The 20,565-nt window shown below is 43.3% G+C and overlaps 1 protein-coding gene across 1 annotated transcript; it reads right to left on the reverse strand.

The window, feature by feature from the left end:
* Positions 1 to 16,788: 16,788 nt before the first annotated feature.
* Positions 16,789 to 19,488, reverse strand: LOC110503506 (gem-associated protein 7). The gene is made up of 2 exons (XM_021581845.2): positions 19,389 to 19,488; positions 16,789 to 19,172 (listed from the first exon to the last, which is right to left on the reverse strand). Exon 2 carries the CDS (start codon positions 19,153 to 19,155, stop codon positions 18,769 to 18,771), a length of 387 nt encoding a protein of 128 aa, XP_021437520.2. The 5' UTR covers positions 19,156 to 19,172; positions 19,389 to 19,488; the 3' UTR covers positions 16,789 to 18,768.
* Between the last annotated feature and the right edge of the window lie 1,077 nt (positions 19,489 to 20,565).

Genomic DNA, 20,565 nt, shown 5'->3' on the forward strand with positions numbered 1-20,565 from the left:
CAACCATCCAGAGACATCGCATCCGTGTTACTGCTCAAGTAATCGCGGAATTAAAGATGATGGATTGTAGAGTCAGGCGGGACTGAGAAGAGCATAGCCATAGGCGTAAAATGAGGAAGTGAGGTGGGGAGGAGAGCAGTAAAAGCTGTATAGACGATGGCGTGATCCTTGGCCTCAGCAATAACACAAACAGCCGAACTGGTGTTCAGCTTGAGCAGAACTGCTTCTCAGGCGATAATGGGAGAATTTACGAGCCACTTTATATCTGCGATAAAGTTCCAAATGACTGGTCCAAACCGCACTCCTTATCTGTGCCCAACTAAACATCTGTTTGCTCAGGTAACCTCCTCATTAAACTCAGTTAGAGCTGCACACACATGGTGCATGACACACGTTCTTTGACGTCACTATGTAAGTATATAAGATAGGCTTTCTAGCACACCATTGGCTATTGTAAACTGGGTGGTTCGAGTCCTGAATGCTGATTGGCTGAAAGACGTGGTATATCAGACCGTATACCACAAGTATGACCAAACATGTATTTTTACTGTTCTAATTATGTTTGTAACCAGTTTATAATAGCAATAAGGCACCTAGGGGTTAGGGGGCTGTATCCATCATGCGTCATGCATAAGAACAGCCCTTATATATCACACCTCCTTGGGCCTTATTGCTTAACTGTGCACTGGTAATTTTGTAGCAGTATTGGATGAAAAATTCAATTGAAAATAGAAACATTTTACTTACAGACGTAGGATTTTAATTTGATTGGAATTTTCCAAAACAGCAGGAAATGCAAACTTGTAGTGTATTCAAGGTTTAAAAAGGCTTCTGAAGTTTGTAATTTCCACTTTAAAAATGTTAGACTTGATTTGCCCGAACAAAAAATGTCAACTCCAATAATAAATGTCCATTAATTATAATCCACATAATAATTCACATTTCCTGTTGCGGCAGGATTATTTTCCAGCTGTAGTAAACTGTCTTAAGTTAAGATCCTATATCTGTATATGGGGATATTTGATTGGCAGCACCACTACCTTAATACGGTATTCAAAATATATTGAAGATCAAATGAAAGTATTCATCTTTAAACATTTGAAGGAAAGATCATTCGAAGTGCATGCAGTTGCCATTAGAAGGTTGAGAACAAGTTATACTGGGTTTGGCCTCTGAAGGAATGACACTGCGGGAAAAAGAAGTGGAATGGATGGTTTGTGAGTGTAGCGTGCTGGGTAATACAATTTGATCTTGATGTCAGAGAGTGGACTGCAGTGTGAGGGACGAGGAGGAACACAGAGGAAGACTTTCATTTACAGTTCACATTAAATAATTGGGTTAAGTCGTGGACCACAAAACAAACACACGCGCACAGACTCGTGCACACAAACCACACAACATGTGTACACACACACAGAGCTGACGTTTTGCATTCACTGGCAAGGAATTCCAAAGTGCATTTTTGCAGAGATAAGATTCCATTCTCCTGAGCTCACTGTTTCCGAGACAGTCAGGGAGAGGGAGATGGTGGCAGGAGGGGGTCAGTCATGCCAACAACCCTCTGGCCTCCCTCCCCCTTGTTCATTCAGACTCCCCCTCGTTCATCCAGACTCCCCCTCGTTCATCCAGACTCCCCCTCGTTCATCCAGACTCCCCCTCGTTCATCCAGACTCCCCCTCGTTCATCCAGACTCCCCCTCCACCTCATCGGGGGACTATGAGAGCCAACAGGTTTCCTCTCTGTGTCCTATTGACTGAAACCTGCAAATGCAAGACAATACCTGCAGTACCAACACTTTCCTTTCCGGTTACATGATGAAACTTTTACTTTCTCCCTAACACACACAAACACACTGACTGTCCAACATCCCGCCCCTCCTTCCCCCAGAAACACATTCAATGATATCATCAGAGCAAATACTGAAGACAAGGTCGGTGAGCGGGCAAACGTGGACCAGGGTGTGTGTTGAAGATTGTGTGTGTATGCGTGTGGGGGAGTGTTCGTCCTTGTTATCAAGACAATGATTTTATAAACAAGCATGTGTGTGGAGGTTAGTCCCATTCAAGCTGTCTAGAGCAGCACAGGGGACTTCCCCACTAGCCCCATTCAAGCTGTCTAGAGCAGCACAGGGGACTTCCCCACTAGCCCCATTCAAGCTGTCTAGAGCAGCACAGGGGACTTCCCTACTAGCCCCATTCAAACTGTCTAGAGCAGCACAGGGGACTTCCCTACTAGCCCCATTCAAGCTGTCTAGAGCAGCACAGGGGACTTCCCTACCAGCCCCATTCAAGCGGTCTAGCGCAGGCCAAGCCTTTTCATCATTCATCTGCTCAAATGGTCTATGCAACACACACACACACACACACACACACACACACACACACACACACACACACACACAAATGTGAGCTTTGTCTTGATCGACTTCTCCAAAACCTGTCCACTCTCGTCCGTAATCGTCAGCAAAAATACCTGTTTTTAATTGGTGATCTCACGGAACATTGAAATAACAGACAGCTGATTCATTCAAGGTTCTACACGGTTCCGTGTTGCCTTAACAACGACCTCGAACCATGACTGTGTCTGGGGTGACAGAGGTGTGGTACTTTACCTTCCTGTGTCTACTGTATTAACATACAGCTCTAAACGAAGGTCAACTATTTATGTTTGAGGTATTTTCAGACTCCATGTTGAACAAACTGGATGTGTGAAGCAGTGCCAGAGAGTGGGTGATGAACCATTGATATTGGCTGTCTATTTTTCAACGCAGGTGCCAATACCAACCATTGAGGCCAGACAGTCGGTCTTGGCAAGCTGAGCCCACAGTGAGTAGCATTAGGAGCAGTTGTGTGTCCAAGAGTATTTTCAGAGTCAGTCTGACTCGCCTCATCCGTAGACCTGTCTGCCGGTTTACCCTTGGAACCTCTGTTCCGTTCTCATCTTTAGGGGGGGAACTGTTTCATTCTCCTCCACGTGACCTACAAAACCAACCACACAGTCAACAGTAGAACTGTATAGGAAGCACGGGCTGAATCCGTGGCAACGATCATCATTTATTATTGTAATAGTGGTGATGTTTAGATTCTTAATGCCAATTACAGAAGTCAAACGCATACAGGTCCTCTGTAGTTCAGTTGGTAGAGCATGACGCTTGCTACGCCAGGATTATGGGTTTGATTCCCGGGACCAGACATAAGTATGAGCACATAAGTCGCTTTGGATAAAAGCATTTGCTTAATGGCATATATTTCTGATAAATAAAAAAGAACAATAAAAATGTTTATTTCACCTTTATTTAACCAGGTAGGCTAGTTGAGAACAAGTTCTCATTTACAACTGCGACCTGGCCAAGGCAAAGCAAAGCAGTGCGGCACAAACAACACAGTGTTACACATGGAATAAACAAGCGTACAGTCAATAACACAATAGAAAAAAAAGAAAGTCTATATACAGTGTGTGCAAATGGCGTGAGGAGGTAAGGCAATAAATAGGCCATATTGGCGAAGTAATTACAGTTTAGCAAATTAACACTGGAGTGATAGATGTGCAGATGATGTGCAAGTAGAAATACTGGTGTGCAAAAGAGCAGAAAAGTAAATCAAAACAATATGGGGATGAGGTAGATAGATTGGGTGATAATAATAACGACCCAACAATTGTGAGAAGGAAAGGTAAAATACATGTCAATTACACAAAATTAGAACGTGCTGCTTTCATATTTTGTACATTTGGGTGTGCGTTCTTTTCTTTTTCTCACTCATCTCCAGACGGTGTGGTCTTTGGCAGACCAGTATTCACAAAGCGTCTTAGAATATGAGTGCTGATCTAGGATCTGTCCATAAAATTCAGTCTGAATCTTATTCATGATGATCTAAAAGTCAAAACTGATGCCAGATCAGCACTCCTACTCTGAGACTATGTAAGCTTCCCACAGACAACATTCAGCAGTCAGTCAGTCAGTCCAGCCATCAACGCAATCTCCCCATCTGTTTATCTGTAGTGGGAATGGCAAGGACATAAATCGTAAACATAACTGTCCTTAACAGACAACCAGGGATGAGAAGAGGGATGTTTGCATCTCTGTGTGTTTGTGTTAACGGCAATGTGTATGTCTCTGTGTGTAGCTGTGTGTAACGTAATGTGTGTTTCTCTGTTCGTGTGTGTGAGCACATGTAGAATGCGTGTTTGTTTGTGTGTGTCCGAGTACTTGCGTTTGCACAGCCTATGTTTACAATGTGAGTGCTCGTCTCGATTTATGTAGTTGTGTGTGCATGTCTTTAAGGTACACTACCAGTCAAAAGTTTTAGAACACCTACTCATTCAAGGGTTTTTCTTTATTTCTACATTGTAGAATAATAGTGAAGATGTCAAAACTATGAAATAACACATATGGAATCATGTAGTAACCAAAAAAAGTGTTAAACAAATTCAAATATATTTTATATTTGAGATTCTTCAAATAGTCACCCTTTGCCTTGATGACAACTTGCACACTCTTGGCATTCTCTCAAACAGCTTCATGAGTTATTCACCTGGAATGCATTTCAATTAACAGGTGTCCCTTCTTAAAAGTTAATTTGTGGAATTTTTTTCCTTCTTAATGCATTTGAGCCAATCAGTTGTATTGTGACAAGGTTGGAGGGGTATACAGAAGATCGCCCTATTTGGTAAAAGACCATGTCCATATTATGGCAAGAACAGCTCAAATAAGCAAAAAGAAATGACAGTCCATCATTATTTTAAGACATGAAGGTCAGTCAATACGGAACATTTCAAGAACTTTTAAAGTTTCTTCAAGTGCAATCGCAAATACCCTCAAGCGCCATGATGAAACACTGGCTCATGAGGACCGCCACAGGAAAGGAAGACCCAGAGTTACCTCTGCTGCAGAGGATAAGTCCATTAGTGTTACCAACCTCAGAAATTGCAGCCCAAATAAATGCTTCACAGAGTTCAAGTAACAGACACATCTCAATATCAACTGTTCAGAAGAGACTGTGTGAATCAGGCCTTCATGGTCTAATTACTTCAAATAAACCACTACTAAAGGACACCAATAATAAGAAGAGACTTACTTTGGCCAAGAAACACAAGCAATGGACATTAGACCGGTGGAAATTTGTCATTTGGTCTGGAGTCCAGGAGATTTTTGGTTCCAATCTCTGTGTCTTTGTGAGATGTGGTGTGAGTGAATGGATGATCCCCGCATGTGTATTTCCCACCGTAAAGCATGGAGGAGGATGTGCTATGGTGTGGGAGGACTTTGCTGGTAACACTGTCTGTGATTTATTTAGAATTCAAGGGACACTTAATCAGCATGGCTACCACACCATTCTGCAGCAATAAGCCATCCAATCTGGTTTGGGCTTATTGGAAGTATCATTTGATTTTCAACAGGACAATGACCCAACACACCTCCAGGCTGTGTAAGGGCTATTTTACCAAGAAAGGGAGTGATGGAGTGAGTGCTGCATCAGATGACCTGGCCTCCATGACTCCTTGACCTCAACCAAATTGAGATGGTTTGTGATAAGTTGGACCACAGAGCGAATGAAAAGCAGCCAACAAGTGCTCAGCATATGTGGGAACTCCTTCTAGACTGTTGGAAAAGCATTCCAGGTGAAGCTGGTTGAGAGAATGCCAAGAGTGTGCAAAGCTGTCATCAAGGCAAATGGTGGCTATTTGAAGAATCTCAAATATAACATATATTTTGATTTGTTTGACACTTATTTGGTTACTACATGATTCCATATGTGTTATCTGGTAGTTTTGACGTCTTCACTACTATTCTACAATGTAGAAAATAGTATAAATACAGTGCCTTGCGAAAGTATTCGGCCCCCTTGAACTTTGCGACCTTTTGCCACATTTCAGGCTTCAAACATAAAGATATAAAACTGTATTTTTTTGTGAAGAATCAACAACAAGTGGGACACAATCATGAAGTGGAACGACATTTATTGGATATTTCAAACTTTTTTAACAAATCAAAAACTGAAAAATTGGGCGTGCAAAATTATTCAGCCCCCTTAAGTTAATACTTTGTAGCGTCACCTTTTGCTGCGATTACAGCTGTAAGTCGCTTGGGGTATGTCTCTATCAGTTTTGCACATCGAGAGACTGACATTTTTTCCCATTCCTCCTTGCAAAACAGCTCGAGCTCAGTGAGGTTGGATGGAGAGCATTTGTGAACAGCAGTTTTCAGTTCTTTCCACAGATTCTCAATTGGATTCAGGTCTGGACTTTGACTTGGCCATTCTAACACCTGGATATGTTTATTTTTGAACCATTCCATTGTAGATTTTGCTTTATGTTTTGAATCATTGTCTTGTTGGAAGACAAATCTCCGTCCCAGTCTCAGGTCTTTTGCAGACTCCATCAGGTTCTCTTCCAGAATGGTCCTGTATTTGGCTCCATCCATCTTCCCATCAATTTTAACCATCTTCCCTGTCCCTGCTGAAGAAAAGCAGGCCCAAACCATGATGCTGCCACCACCATGTTTGACAGTGGGGATGGTGTGTTCAGCTGTGTTGCTTTTACGCCAAACATAACATTTTGCATTGTTGCCAAAAAGTTCAATTTTGGTTTCATCTGACCAGAGCTCCTTCTTCCACATGTTTGGTGTGTCTCCCAGGTGGCTTGTGGCAAACTTTAACCGACACTTTATGGATATCTTTAAGAAATGGCTTTCTTCTTGCCACTCTTCCATAAAGGCCAGATTTGTGCAATATACGACTGATTGTTGTCCTATGGACAGAGTCTCCTACCTCAGCTGTAGATCTCTGCAGTTCATCCAGAGTGATCATGGGCCTCTTGGCTGCATCTCTGATCAGTCTTCTCCTTGTATGAGCTGAAAGTTTAGAGGGATGGCCAGGTCTTGGTAGATTTGCAGTGGTCTGATACTCCTTCCATTTCAATATTATCGCTTGCATAGTACTCCTTGGGATGTTTAAAGCTTGGGAAATCGTTTTGTATCCAAATCCGGCTTTAAACTTCTTCACAACAGTATCTCGGACCTGCCTGGTGTGTTCCTTGTTCTTCATGATGCTCTCTGCACTTTTAACGGACCTCTGAGACTATCACAGTGCAGGTGCATTTATACAGAGACTTGATTACACACAGGTGGATTATATTTATCATCATTAGTCATTTAGGTCAACATTGGATCATTCAGAGATCCTCACTGAACTTCTGGAGAGAGTTTACTGCACTGAAAGTAAAGGGGCTGAATAATTTTGCACGCCCAATTTTTCAGTTTTTGATTTGTTAAAAAAGTTTGAAATATCCAATAAATGTCGTTCCACTTCATGATTGTGTCCCACTTGTTGTTGATTCTTCACAAAAAAATACAGTTTTATATCTTTATGTTTGAAGCCTGAAATGTGGCAAAAGGTTGCAAAGTTCAAGGGGGCCGAATACTTTCGCAAGGCACTGTAAAGAAAAATCCTTGAATGTGTAGGTGTTCTAAAACTTTTGACCGGTAGTGTATATGTTTGAGTAGTGTGTGTGTGTGTAGGGGCTGTAATAACAGGAAGCTGGTCCTCTGTGTTGATATAAACCTGTATGGGTGACGGGCCATCTGAAATAAATAAATAAGACCTCAGAACCCAAACGAGCGGAATGTTCTTTAAAAAAAATAACTTTGAGGGCTCCCTCAAACCCAAACAAGAACACCTGCAACTCACCCCCGAGCCTGGCCCGTTGTCACGACAACCACTTGCATTGTGTGTAAACAGTTTACAGTAGAACAGGGTTGGGAGGGGGGAGAAGAATGTAGCACAGAGGTGGGGGGGGGATTGGGATGAGAGAAAACAGAGAGAGAGAGAGAGAGAGAGACACACAGGTTAAACAGTTCTTTGAGTAGGAGTGGTGGTTGGGACTGAATCAGGTGGCCTTGTAGCAGGATATAGGAAACACTATATATAGACATGAGGAATGCACAAATAACAGCAACAAGGTTCCCAAAAAAGGCCAAATTAGCATTTGACCTTTAAAATGGTACAGAGGGGGAGAGAGGGGAAGAGCTTGCCTGAGTAACGTCATCCCTCCCACTCAGGGTTAGATGAGAATTCAGCAGTGTCATAAAGTATGACCTTCCTTGCACAGAGCCTGTATAGTTAGTAACAGAACCATAGTTGTACAGTGCAGCCAGGGATATCCATTTGGATTTGGGTGAACTATCCCTTTAACTCTATGGTTAGTTCTATGGTTGTGTAGTAGCCTGGTTGCCAATCGGTTCTTTCTTTGGTTGGAGCAAGACATGTTATTCCTCAGAGATTCTGGTCCCTGGTCACATATGGGCTCCCGACACCAGAGGCCCTTATTCACAAAGGATTGTTCCATTGGATTTCAATCACTTTTTTGACCACACCCCTTTTCATTTGAACAAAACATACATATTTGCCATGGTAGAAGTGGTCAGAAAGTGACCAAAACATTCAGGAGATAGAGGTGCTCAAAGTTGACCCATTTTTCATACCGCACAATACCAAGAGACACCCATGTCTTCATCGCTGGAGAAGACTAACCATTGAGTTTGATATCTTTTAAAAGGTTACAAACAGGGTTGTCAAACAATTTCATATTTTCTTGCTAATTTATTTAAAACAAATTAAAAAGTATGCGTTTTTTTTTATTTTTACCTTTAGCATCAATTATTATGTTGTAGTTTAAACCCTAATTTTCATAATCTGAGATGTATGTGTTGTGCCTGCCATCAGTTGAGACACAGCATGCTCTTGAATACAGGGTGAGTGTCATTTCAATCATAGAAACATAATTCATATGTTTATGAACATATGGTGGGTGGACCTATCCCTTGAAATATTATTGAAATCTTCCAATTACCACCACAAAGATGGCCGTTGGTCCACCCACCATTGAATGTCAATTTAAAATGCGAATATCTATTCTAATTATCCACATTTCTATGATTTCAATAGGTTTCCTATGGAAGATTGACAGTGTAATATAAAACAACTTTATACTCCCATTCAAGTCAACTTTCTCTGATGGGCAGACCTCCAAGTTGAAATTTCAATTTGATTCAACTGATGGCGGGCACAACACAAACACATCAGATGATGTCAAATAGGGCCTAAGCTACAACATATGCAGAAATTATGGTTTTAAATGTTTTTAGATAAATGCAGTTAAAGTTTGAAAAATGACAATAGTTTTCCAGTAATGAAGACATGGATGTGTCATGGTGTGGCGGGGTAGGCAAAATGGGTCAACTTTGGGCACCTCTATCTCCTGAATGTTTTGTCATTCGGGTTCAAAAAAAGTCACTTTCTGACCATTTCTACCAAATGGGCAAACATATCCGGGAAGTTTCCTTCAAATCAAAAGGGATGCGGTCAAAAGTGATTGAAATCAAATGGAACGACCCCAAACCTTCTCAGAGTAGGAGTGCTGATCTGGGATCAGGTTTCCCACCTGTTCATATAATGGTATTATTTTATACTGAACAAAAATATAAATCGCAACATGTAAAGTGTTGGTCCCATGTTTCATGAGCTGAAATTAAATATATCTGAAATTTTCCATACGCACAAAAAGCTTATTTCTCTCAATTTGTGCACAAATGTGTTTACATCCCTGTTATTGAGTATTTCTCCTTTGCCAAGATAATCCATCCATCTGACAGGCGTGGCATATCAAGAAGCTTATTAAACAGCATTATCATTACATCGGTGCACCTTGTGCTGGGGACAATAAAAGGCTACTTTAAAATGTGTCACACAACACAATGCCACAAATGTCTTAAGTTGAGGGAACATGCAATTGGCATGCTGGCTGTAGGAATGTCCACCAGAGCTGTTGCCAGAGATTTGAATGTTCATTTCTCTACCATAAGCCGCCTCCAATGTCATTTTAGGGAATTTTGCAGTACGTCCAACCAGCCTGACAACCATAGACCACGTGTAACCACATCAGCCCATGACCTCCACATCCAGCTTCTTTACCTGCGGGAACATCTGAGACTAGCCACCCGGACAGCTGATGAAACTGTGGGTTTGCACAACCAAAGAATTTCTGAACAAACTGTCAGAAATCGTCTTAGAGAAGGTCATCTGCTTGCTCGTTGTCCTCACCAGGGTCTTGACCTGACTGCAGTTTGGTGTCGTAACGGATGCATCGGATGGCAGGGGTGGGGTCAGTGTGTGTGTGGCGGGGTGCAGGTCATTTTTGGCTGGGTCCCAGAGCACGTCTCCCTGGCCGCTTATTTACTGATGGTATCTTCGAGCTGGAATCTGGGTAAACACTGAACCTACTGTAGATAACGAGGAGGGGACATATGCCTTCCACCCAACCTCCTCTGTACCCCACCTCCTCGTAATCCTTCCAACCAGGCCCCCCTCCCCCCCAATACCCTCCCCACTACTCCAAAACCTCTAATAACCCCCTTCCTCATAACCTGCCTAGCTCTCCTTCATCAGCCATAGTATGTGCTGTAACACTCCCTGCCACAGTGAAGCTGGACCTCAGCCTCGCCCTGTCCTAGCCTGGTGCTCCTCTCCTCCCATTCTGGAGTGCTGATTGGACAGACATGACCCTGTGACCTGTAGATGAAGCCCTGTGTGGAGGGAGGCCATGGGTCTGGTGGCATGACGCCACAGGCCACACCTGGCCACATCTGGGAGAGCTAAACTCCTCATGTTAACCCCACACATCTGGAGCTAGGGCTCTGACGGAGTGAAATAACACATAAATAATACACACACACACACATTCTGAGATGCACACACTTACTGTGTACACACACACACACACACACAGAGACAGGCATGTACACTCACACACACTGACACTCTGTATCCAGTGTATCCTTCCGCCTCATGAGTTGTGAGCTAGGCTGTTCTATTTTATGGATCAGAGGAGGCTTGTGTTTTATCCTGCAGTCTGGGGGAGAAATACGATCACCTGCTCTGTCTTTCTGAGGGGTACTTTTACTACCCACTGGACCCCACTGACACTGCAGGAGCATCCATCCCCTGCTTTCTCTGGGGCCCACAGATAGTGGTCCTCTCTGACCCAGCAGCTTCTCTACAGGCAGCAGAGGCATGTCACTGTCAGTAGAGTCAACCTGACATTCTTGACTCTAAAATGTACAGAATTGAGATGAAAAGTCTATGTTTGGCTTATAGGTAGCTAGATGGCAGTTTGGATTTAAATAATGCGGCTGCGGCTTTTTTCCTTTTTTGTCTCCATCTGTCGGGAATAACTACAACTTTGACTGCGAGCTGTGTCCAGCAATGGCAGAGGAGGTTCAGGGACTGTTCTTAACCACTGCCAAAATGTGGTGGCTTTTTGTGCGCTTTTCAGCAGCTGTGGCATCACCCAGGTGGGTGCTACGTGTTCGGCAATGGAGGACCAGTACCTACGGAGAAGCGACGCTTGGAACGGACGTCAGAAAGCAGGTGCGGTGCACTGATGAAGAGCTCCAGAAATGTTTGTCAGACTGTCTTTGTTTCTACCTGGCTGTACCATTGATGCCTCCTCTGCTGAGGCTACACTGTGTTTCCAATCCAAAATACCTCAACTCCCGGCCTTTCTAGAGGCGTCCAATACACATCTTCATTATCTCAATTTAAATGTGTTATTTGTATGTTTTCTATGCGCTTTGAGATTATTTTATGTAATGGAAAGCGCTATACAAGTTAAATAATAATTATTAGTAGCAGTAGAGGAGTCTGAGACCTATAGGTCTCATTTAGACTGATAAATGCATATCACATTAATACAGTACTCAATTATAAAGTGCCTTCCTCCCCACTCGTCCCCATCGCTCTCCATGCTCTAGTGACGGACCACATTATCAACATCATAATGACTCTTTCAAAATGACAGTGTTACGCCATTTGATTCACTTCAAGATGACCAAGTGGTTTTGCATTCTGCCCTTCACTCTCTTCCCATCTCAGCCTCCCTCTCTCCATCTCCGTCTCTCCCTGCGACAGAGTGATGAGACAGTAGAGAGCAGACAATGTCGGATTCCCCTGGTAATTTCGGAGGGGACGGAAGTAACCGTGGCGTCCCACCCTGGGCCCAGACTGAGCTCACCGATGATTCACCGGCCTGCGTGATGAAGGTTGGCGACCCCAATTTGAAAGAGGAAGGAGGAGGAGGAGGATGATAAGAACAGTGGGAAGAGGGAAAGGAGGGGACGGCAATACCTAAATCAGTCTCTCGCTAATGGGCAGATGTCCTTGTCCCTGACACAAGTAAATCAAGCTTTATGAGAAGAGGGAGGGAGGGAGGGAGGGTGAGAGAGAGTAGGCCAGAGGAAGTGAATGAGAAAGACACACTACATGACCAAAGATATGTGGACACCTGCTCATCATTCCAAAATCATGGGCATTAATATGGAGTCAGTACCCCCTTTGCTGCTATAACAGCCTCCAATATTGTGGGTTGGCTTTCCACTAGATTTTGGAACATTGCTGCGGGGACTTGCTTCCATTCAGCCACAAGAGCATTAGTGAGGTTGGGCACTGATGTTGGGCAATTAGGCCTGGCTTGCAGTCGTAGTTCAATGGGGTTCTGTCCAGGCCAGTAAAATTCTTCCACACTGATCTCGACAAACCATTTCTGTATGGATCTGGCTTTGTGCACGGGGGCATTGTCATGTGGAAACAGGAAAGGGCCTTCCCCAAACTGTTGCCACAAAGTTGGAAGCACAGAATCATCTAGAATGTCATTGTATGCTGCAGCGTTAAGATTTCCCTTCACTAGAACCAAGGGGCTTAGCCTGAACCATGAAAAACAGCCCCAGTCTATTATTCCTCCTCCACCAAACTTTACAGTTGGCACTATGCATTGGGGCAGGTAGCGTTCTTCTGGCATTCTCCAAACCCAGACTCATCCGTTGGACTGCCAGATGGTGAAGCATGACTCATCATTCCAGAGAACGCGTTTCCTCTGCTCCAGAGTCCAATTGTGGTGAGCTTTACATCGACGCTTGGCATTGCACATGGTGATCTTAAGTTTGTGTGCGGCTGCTCGGCCATGGAAACCCATTTCATGGAGCTCCCGATGAACAGTTCTTGTGTTGACTTTGCTTCCAGAGGCAGTTCGGAACTCGGTAGTGAGTGTTGCAACCGAGGACAGATGATTTTTTTGTGTTAAACAAATATAGAATATATAAATATACAAATATATTTTATATTTGAGATTCTTTAAAGCAGCCACCCTTTGCCTTAATGACAGCTTTGTACACGCTTTGCATTCTCTCAACCAGCTTCAAGAGGTAGTCACCTTGAATGCATTTTAATTAACAGGTGTGCCTTGTTAAAAGTTAATTTGTGGCATTTCTTTCCTTCTTAATACGTTTTAGCCAATCAGTTGTGTTGTCATAGCAAGAACAGCTCAAATAAGCAAAGAGAAACGACAGTCCATCATTACTTTAAGACATGAAGGTCAGTCAATCTGGAAAATTTCAAGTGCAGTCGCAAAACGAATCAAGCCCTATGATGAAACTGGCTCTCATGAGGACTGCCACAGGAAAGGAAGACCCAGAGTTACCTCTGTTGCAGAGGATAAGTTCATTAGAGTGACCAGCCTCAGAAATGCTTCACAGAGTTCAAGTAACAAAATCAACTGTTTAGAGGAGACTGCGTGAATCATGCCTTCATGGTCGAACTGCTGCAAAGAAACCACTACTAAAGGACACCAATAATAAGAAGAGACTTGCTTGGGCCAAGAAACATGAGCAATTAGACCGGTGGAAATCTGTCCTTTGGTCTGATGAGAGAGATTGTGAGAATTTTGGTTCCAACCGCATTGTCTTTGTGGCAAAGTAGATGAAAGGATGATCTCTGGATGTGTGGTTCCCACCGTGAAGCATGGAGGAGGACTTGTGATGGTGTGGGGAGCACTTTGCTGGTGACACTGTTAGTGATTTTTTTAGAATTCAAGGCAGACTTAACCAGCATGAATAACACAGCATTCTGCAGTGATACGGCATCCCATCTGGTTTGCTCTTAGTGGGACTATCATATATTTTTCAACGGGAAAATTAACCAACACACCTTCAGGCTGTGTAAGGGCTATTTGACCAAGAAGAAGAGTGATGGTGCTGCGTCAGATCACCCAACCTCAACCCAATTGAGATGGTTTGGAATGGGTTGGGCTGCAGAGTGAAGGAAAAGCAGCCAACAAGTGCTCAGCATATGTGGGAACTCCTTCAAGACTGTTGGAAAAGCATTCCAGGTGAAGCTGGTTGAGAGAATGCCAAGAGTGTGAAAAGCTGTCATTAAGGCAAAAGGTGGCTACTTCGAAGAATCAAAAATATTTTTGGGGTTTGTTTAACACTTTTTTGGTTACTACATGATTCCATGTGTGTTATTTCATAGTTCTGATGTCTTCACTATTATTCCACAATGTAGAAAATAGTCAAATTAAGAAAAACCCTTGAATGAGTAGGTGTGTCCAAACTTTTCACTGGTACTGTGTAGTGTAGATTGAGACTGCAGTCTGTCTGGGGAGAGGGCTGGTGGGCATGAGTGCGTGTGTGAGTTAAATTATAAGCAATTAGGCCTGCCTTTTGAAAACGCGCTTTTGATGTGAAGGGGGGAAAAAAGATGCGTACAGGAAGGAGAGTAGAGGGGAGAATAGCTGTACTGTAGTGTAGCAAGGACTGGAGGATAAAGGGGCTTTGGAGTGAGGAGGAGGGACTGAGTGTCGGGAACCGTCCTCCCTTCTGTTCTTGTGGGAAGCTTAATATTAGTGTAGCGCTCCAGTCACAGACACAGCGTTAATGACCACAGGAAGAAAAATCTTTAAATGTATGCGATTCTGCCCCTGATTAAATAGCTTTTACGAGACTGCCACTTCTCAGTGCCAGGGCACTTTCCCTTGTAGATAAATTACCAGACATCTCCTTCGCAACTCTGTTAAAATAACCTGATTTAGTCATTTAAGGGCATGCAAGAATGTCTACGGCATTCTTGCTCATCGAACAGGAATGTTATTCAACATAACATGTTGAAAAAAAGAGCCTTTGGCATAGCATGGTCAGTCCTGGGCCCTCGCCCACACCGAGCTCCAACAGGAAACCGTTTCTCAGATATTGCCTGTCTACTTCCTGTTTTTGTCTAATTAAAGGATTATTGCAGTGAGATCCTGACAGCCTGGAATGGTCCGTTAATACTGTTGGACCCGTTGTTTTCTGGCCTGGACATCTGAAATGAGGTTCAGGAGTTGTTGGGAGACCAAGGAAGGTCCCAACTTGACTGGAAATATGAAAGGTATTTACCTTCCCCTGGCCTTTGAATGTGTAGAGGACAGAAATATGGAGGACTCTGTTTAACCCTTTTGGAGGGTTGGATGGACCCATTTGTCATCATGCTTAACCACAAACTTAACAAAATGGCAACTTTGCTTTCCTGCCCTCCTCTGATTGGCTGGGGAGTGAACTTCATTGCTTGTGAGGCGATTCAATCATCAGTTGGGAGCTCTGTTGGTGGGTCATCAGCATCATAGACAGTCATTAGAAGCATCTTCCTGTGTTTAGCCCTGTGGGAATGGGAGTGGACCAGTTAGGGCTCTCTAGACTTTGATGTAGATCAATTAAGATAACTTTAATCTCTTACTAATTAGTAAACCCCCTTCTTCATCTTTTCCTGTCTAGACTGAGTACATGCGACCCCCCTCCTGTCCTTCCCTATTAGGTCACTCAGGAAGCAAAACTATGTTCCCCTACTTTACTATGATGTGTTGGAAAGCAGTAAGTCAGCAGCTGATTTGCTCAAACCATAGACCGTATATAAATACACTCAAACCTAGGGAAGAAAGAGAAGTTGGAATTTCAAGTCATTTATGATTCAGTCTAAATAGTTGAACATGTTTCATATACATAGCCAACCTACTCAGACACTACTGATAGATGCAATATTTCCTGGGAGATGTTGGGGTCAGGAACACATAGTCCGTACAGATAGTATTATATAGTATTTTATAAATGAGCAGGCTTGAGACCTCCTGGTATGAGTGGTATTGTTTGGGTTTGGGGCCCAGACGTCTACTTGCCTGGGTCTATCTGCTGGCATGGTCTCCTGCCTGGGTCTTTATCTCCCTGGCCACTTGAGCCAGGGAAGTGAGCCTGTCCCTCACAATCACTGGAGCTCCTCCAACATACCCTCACAGGCTAGTCAAACAAACCTGGGGAATGCCGCCTAACCATGACTGAGTCAGCCCCCCCTCTGTCTGCTCTGCTCTGACTGCCGCACAGCGACACAATGGGCACATTCCAGTCAACATCCCCGGCGGCCCAAGGAGCCACCTTCTCAATCTCCTGAATGGAGAAACCAAACAGCAGCATGTACGATAGAGGGCGCTGTGACCCAGTCACCACTGTGTTTTTCATATTATTCTAATCATGTCAAGTTTTTTTTTTGGTACCTTTACCCCTTTTTCTCCCCAATTTGTGCCAGCTCATGTACACAGTCACGTCAGCTCAACACAACCCTAAGGTGCATTCAAGAGCTGACAATGCCCTGGGTGTTACAGTAAAAAGCATACATGCTTTGTTATCTTATTTAACCTGTATTTATCCAGATTAGCCTCAATGAGATCTATTTTTTTATTTTATTTTTTACCTCGTCCACGACAGCAGCAGGGTGCAGTCTGAAAAATGTATCTCTATATGTTTTGAGTCCTCGACCTCAGCCTGTACCGATGAGTAATAATCTGAATAATTTCTCAACCCCAGCGCTCCTAAACCAAAAACAAAAGACTGAATCGGCGAACCCCTTATGAGGCAGTCATAGAAGGAAAACACATACATTCCTTAGAAGTAACTGCCCAACAGTTTTAATGTAGGAAATTATGGGCAGGGTATGATTAAGTGGATGTGGCAATGTATTTTTGTAAGTTATCACAGACACTTGACAGGAAGTGAGAGGGCCACAAACAGGAAGGAGCGTAATGTGCTTCCTGTTGGCTGATGGTGTGACAGGGCAGATTCCTTGTACCATCGTGACAGCCCCTCTCCCCTTGTAACACTGGCGCACACTTACACCTGCGCACAGGGATGTTTTCCCACTTGAATCAGAGAAGCAGACTGCCAACAAAGAGAAACTCAAGAGTAGATAACATTGAGAAACAGTGTGCCCACAATGCAACAAATGAGGCAGCCCACCAGATTCAGTCCACAGCACAAAAATAGGATTTTCATAAAGTGACTATTCAACTTCTTCTCACTCATAGACAGTAAACACACAGCAACTAGATGTAACGTCTCACTCTATTGTCGATACACTACTGCAACAAGATTAACATTCAGACCACGTGCCTCACTGAGCTTGAATGGGACGCACATCAAGGAGAGTGCGGGCTGTGAGGGAGTTGAGCGCTGCTGTTGCTGCCTGGGAATATGAAATTAACATTGGTCGTCCTTGAGGGCTTCCTGATTTAATCACAAGAGCCCAATAACGTCACAGGATTTCACTCATACTTTAGAGGGGGGCGGGATGGTTATGACTCACCCTCTCATTGTTGACCGTCTCCACAAAGCGGTCGGTATCATTCAGGCACAACAGAGGGAGACTGTGCACTGCACACCGATTGCCTAATGCATTCCAATAAAATGATTTACTGGAGACGCACACAAAAACGCACCTTTTAGGAAGATTACATATTACTGATGCCTCATCATGAGGGCGTTTTGTGAGGATGATGAATCCTGACCACTACTGACCACTCATCAGGTCTGTTTCAACTGACAAACGTGTAAACTAAGGTATCATATTAACCCATACACAAAGTATGTAAGGACATTTGACCGTAAACAGTCATTTATACTTGTTTAGCTCACTGTAGACTCTCTTATTCATTTGTGAATATTATATTTGCAGTCTTAAAGATTGGGCAGTCAAGATCATTTAGGCTAGGTCATATTAAATTTAGAAAACCAGAGGTTGCAATATCTGTGCTGACTGGCACAATACTGAAAGGTATTTCAGGGTTTATCTAAATATATTTACAAAAAATTAAAGCCATATGACACTGAAAGACGACGTGACCACTGAACGTGAATATTTCATTCAGTGAGGAATACGATAAGCTCGATACTACCACCACTTTATCTACAATATATAGCCTACTTAACTAACACATTATCAAATTCAATGCAAGTGACAGAATGTTTAGTCAGTTTTTTTTTTTTTTAAGAAAAAAAATATGAAGTTCATATGCCCATTGGTAAACATATCTCAGCAACAGATCTTATGAAAAGGAAGACAAGAACCACATTGTCCTGTAATCACAAAATAATGGCAAGATTCAGGTTTCCAGACAATTATATCCAAATTCCACCTGAAGACATGTGTTTATCCCCCATCTCTTCCTAATGAAATGGACTGGACAGCTGAGTGTCAGAGAACCTGGTGGTATGGGTGCCCCCGGACATACCCGTTGTAAAGACAGTGCTGACATCTCCCTCCAGTGGAGGTACATTGAATTGGAAACTACAAAACAAATCATAGACATACTGTATAGCAGTGTTCTCAATACCTGGCTGGCCACATAAATATAACATATGGCAATGGCAAGTCTACCTCTTAATCAAAGTAACAGAATAATAAACGGTAACATCTTGCTACATATTCACCCAGACAGAACACTGTGTAGCAATGGACCTGTCATCATTGACTCCCCAAAACGCACGGTGTGTCAAACCAAATCATATTAGAAATAACAGTACAAATCAGATTCAGTTTGTTGGATATCTGCTCAAAAACAGCACAAATAAGTGAACAGCACTGTTCAGAGATCAAAGGAGTATGAAATGACATCCTGGCACCTGAGCAGAGCTTCTTTCTGCACCCCAATGGGGGTCTGTAGATCCGAAACTTGGAAGTTGAGCACGTCAATGTCCGACGCTCCAAACTTCGCCTCAACCTCGACTCTCTCGTACATGTGGAATTGCACCTGCTTGTTGGTCATGGCTATGAGCGTCCTCAGGAAGCTTTCTCTCAAAGCCGACCGTGCACGCTGCTCTTCTCCCACTTCGACAGAGTCAGTCCATGTTTCATTCGAAGCAGAAATAGTTGTTGGACACAGCGCGACGAAACGGGTTGCGTTCGGGTCGAATCCGCGGCCATTCGGATCAGGTCCTCTCGGGAGGCGAAGCACGGTCACGAGCGTACTCATTTCGAGTTTTTGTCGCTCTGCAATCAAAAATTGCGACAGATGTTGGCATGACGTGCAAACAAAGTTAGTAGATTCAATTTAAGCGAAAATATGACGACACTAGTTAGTTGTGTTTGCTCTGTCTTGGTTGACTGTGTTGACATTCACTAGCTAGCCAGCATGCTGTGTAGAGCAAAGCTAGCTAGTTTATGTTCATAGCTAGCAAAGCGAAGTCACTCGTATTTAATACTTACCGACTCAGAATAAACAGATTCTCTTTGAAGTTGGCCAAAGAGAACGTTTTATGAGGGTCGTTTGAGTATGCACACCGTACATTTTGTTGTCCCTCTGTTAAATGTGACCGGAAAATGTCATGTATTTTATCTTTTGGTTCCGCAGTAGGCAACTCGACACAATCTTTGACACCGATGCCGCCTAGCGAATAAATGAGGGAGCACTCCAGTCGATGTGCACTGTACACCAAGGTAGTAGGCAGGCTGTGACTGTAGTTAGGTTACTGGGGCAATGTGATGCATTTAGCTAGCCTGTTTACTCTAGTGTTTGTATAAAAAAGAAATAACTCATCCTATTTGATTGATCATACAACTGGATCAATGAGCTTGCTCCACTGAGAAATGTTGAATATTAAATAATGTGGGCTATGTTCAGATTCAGGTGACAATAAAAACTATGATACATTTGAATGTAAATAATTGCAGCTTATAACGAGGGGGGCTTCAAATTACTTTTCAAAGTGTGTGTGTGTGTGTGTGTGTGTGTGTGTGTGTGTGTGTGTGTGTTTTTTTTGGCCTCACCTGTTTGAGTGGTCGCCTGTGAATGCCCTCACCCGCTAGTACGCTCAAGCTGATTCTTAGGTTCTGATCGTCTACTGCAGGATGTCTGGTAAGAATAGGCGGATGCGCTTTCTGTCTCCATTCAAGGCTTTTATTCTTCTATCTTCAACACCACACACACACACACACACACACTACACCGTACCAAACAAACCAAATTCTCTGCTATAAGCCACCTCCAATATCGTTTTAGAGAATTTGCCAGTATGTCCAACCAGCCTCACAACAGCAGACCATGTGTATGGCGTCGTGTGGGCAAGCGGTTTGCTGATGTCAACGTTGTGAACAGAGTGCCCCATGGTGGTGGTGGGGTTATGGTATGAGCAGGCATAAGCTAACGACAACAAACACAATTTGAATGCACAGAGATACTGTGACGAGATCCTGACGTCCACTGTTGTGCCATTCATTCGCCGCCATCACCTTGTTTATGAAACATTCATGAAACATTATTATGTTTCATGATAATACACTGTCTCGAGGATCTGTACTCACCTCCTGGAAGCTGAAAATGTTCCAGTTCTTCCATGGCCAGCATACTCACCAGACATGTCACCCATTGAGCATGTTTGGGATG

The sequence above is a fragment of the Oncorhynchus mykiss genome, chromosome 24 (genome assembly GCF_013265735.2).
Source record: "Oncorhynchus mykiss isolate Arlee chromosome 24, USDA_OmykA_1.1, whole genome shotgun sequence".
NCBI classification, from domain to species: Eukaryota; Metazoa; Chordata; class Actinopteri; order Salmoniformes; family Salmonidae; genus Oncorhynchus; species Oncorhynchus mykiss.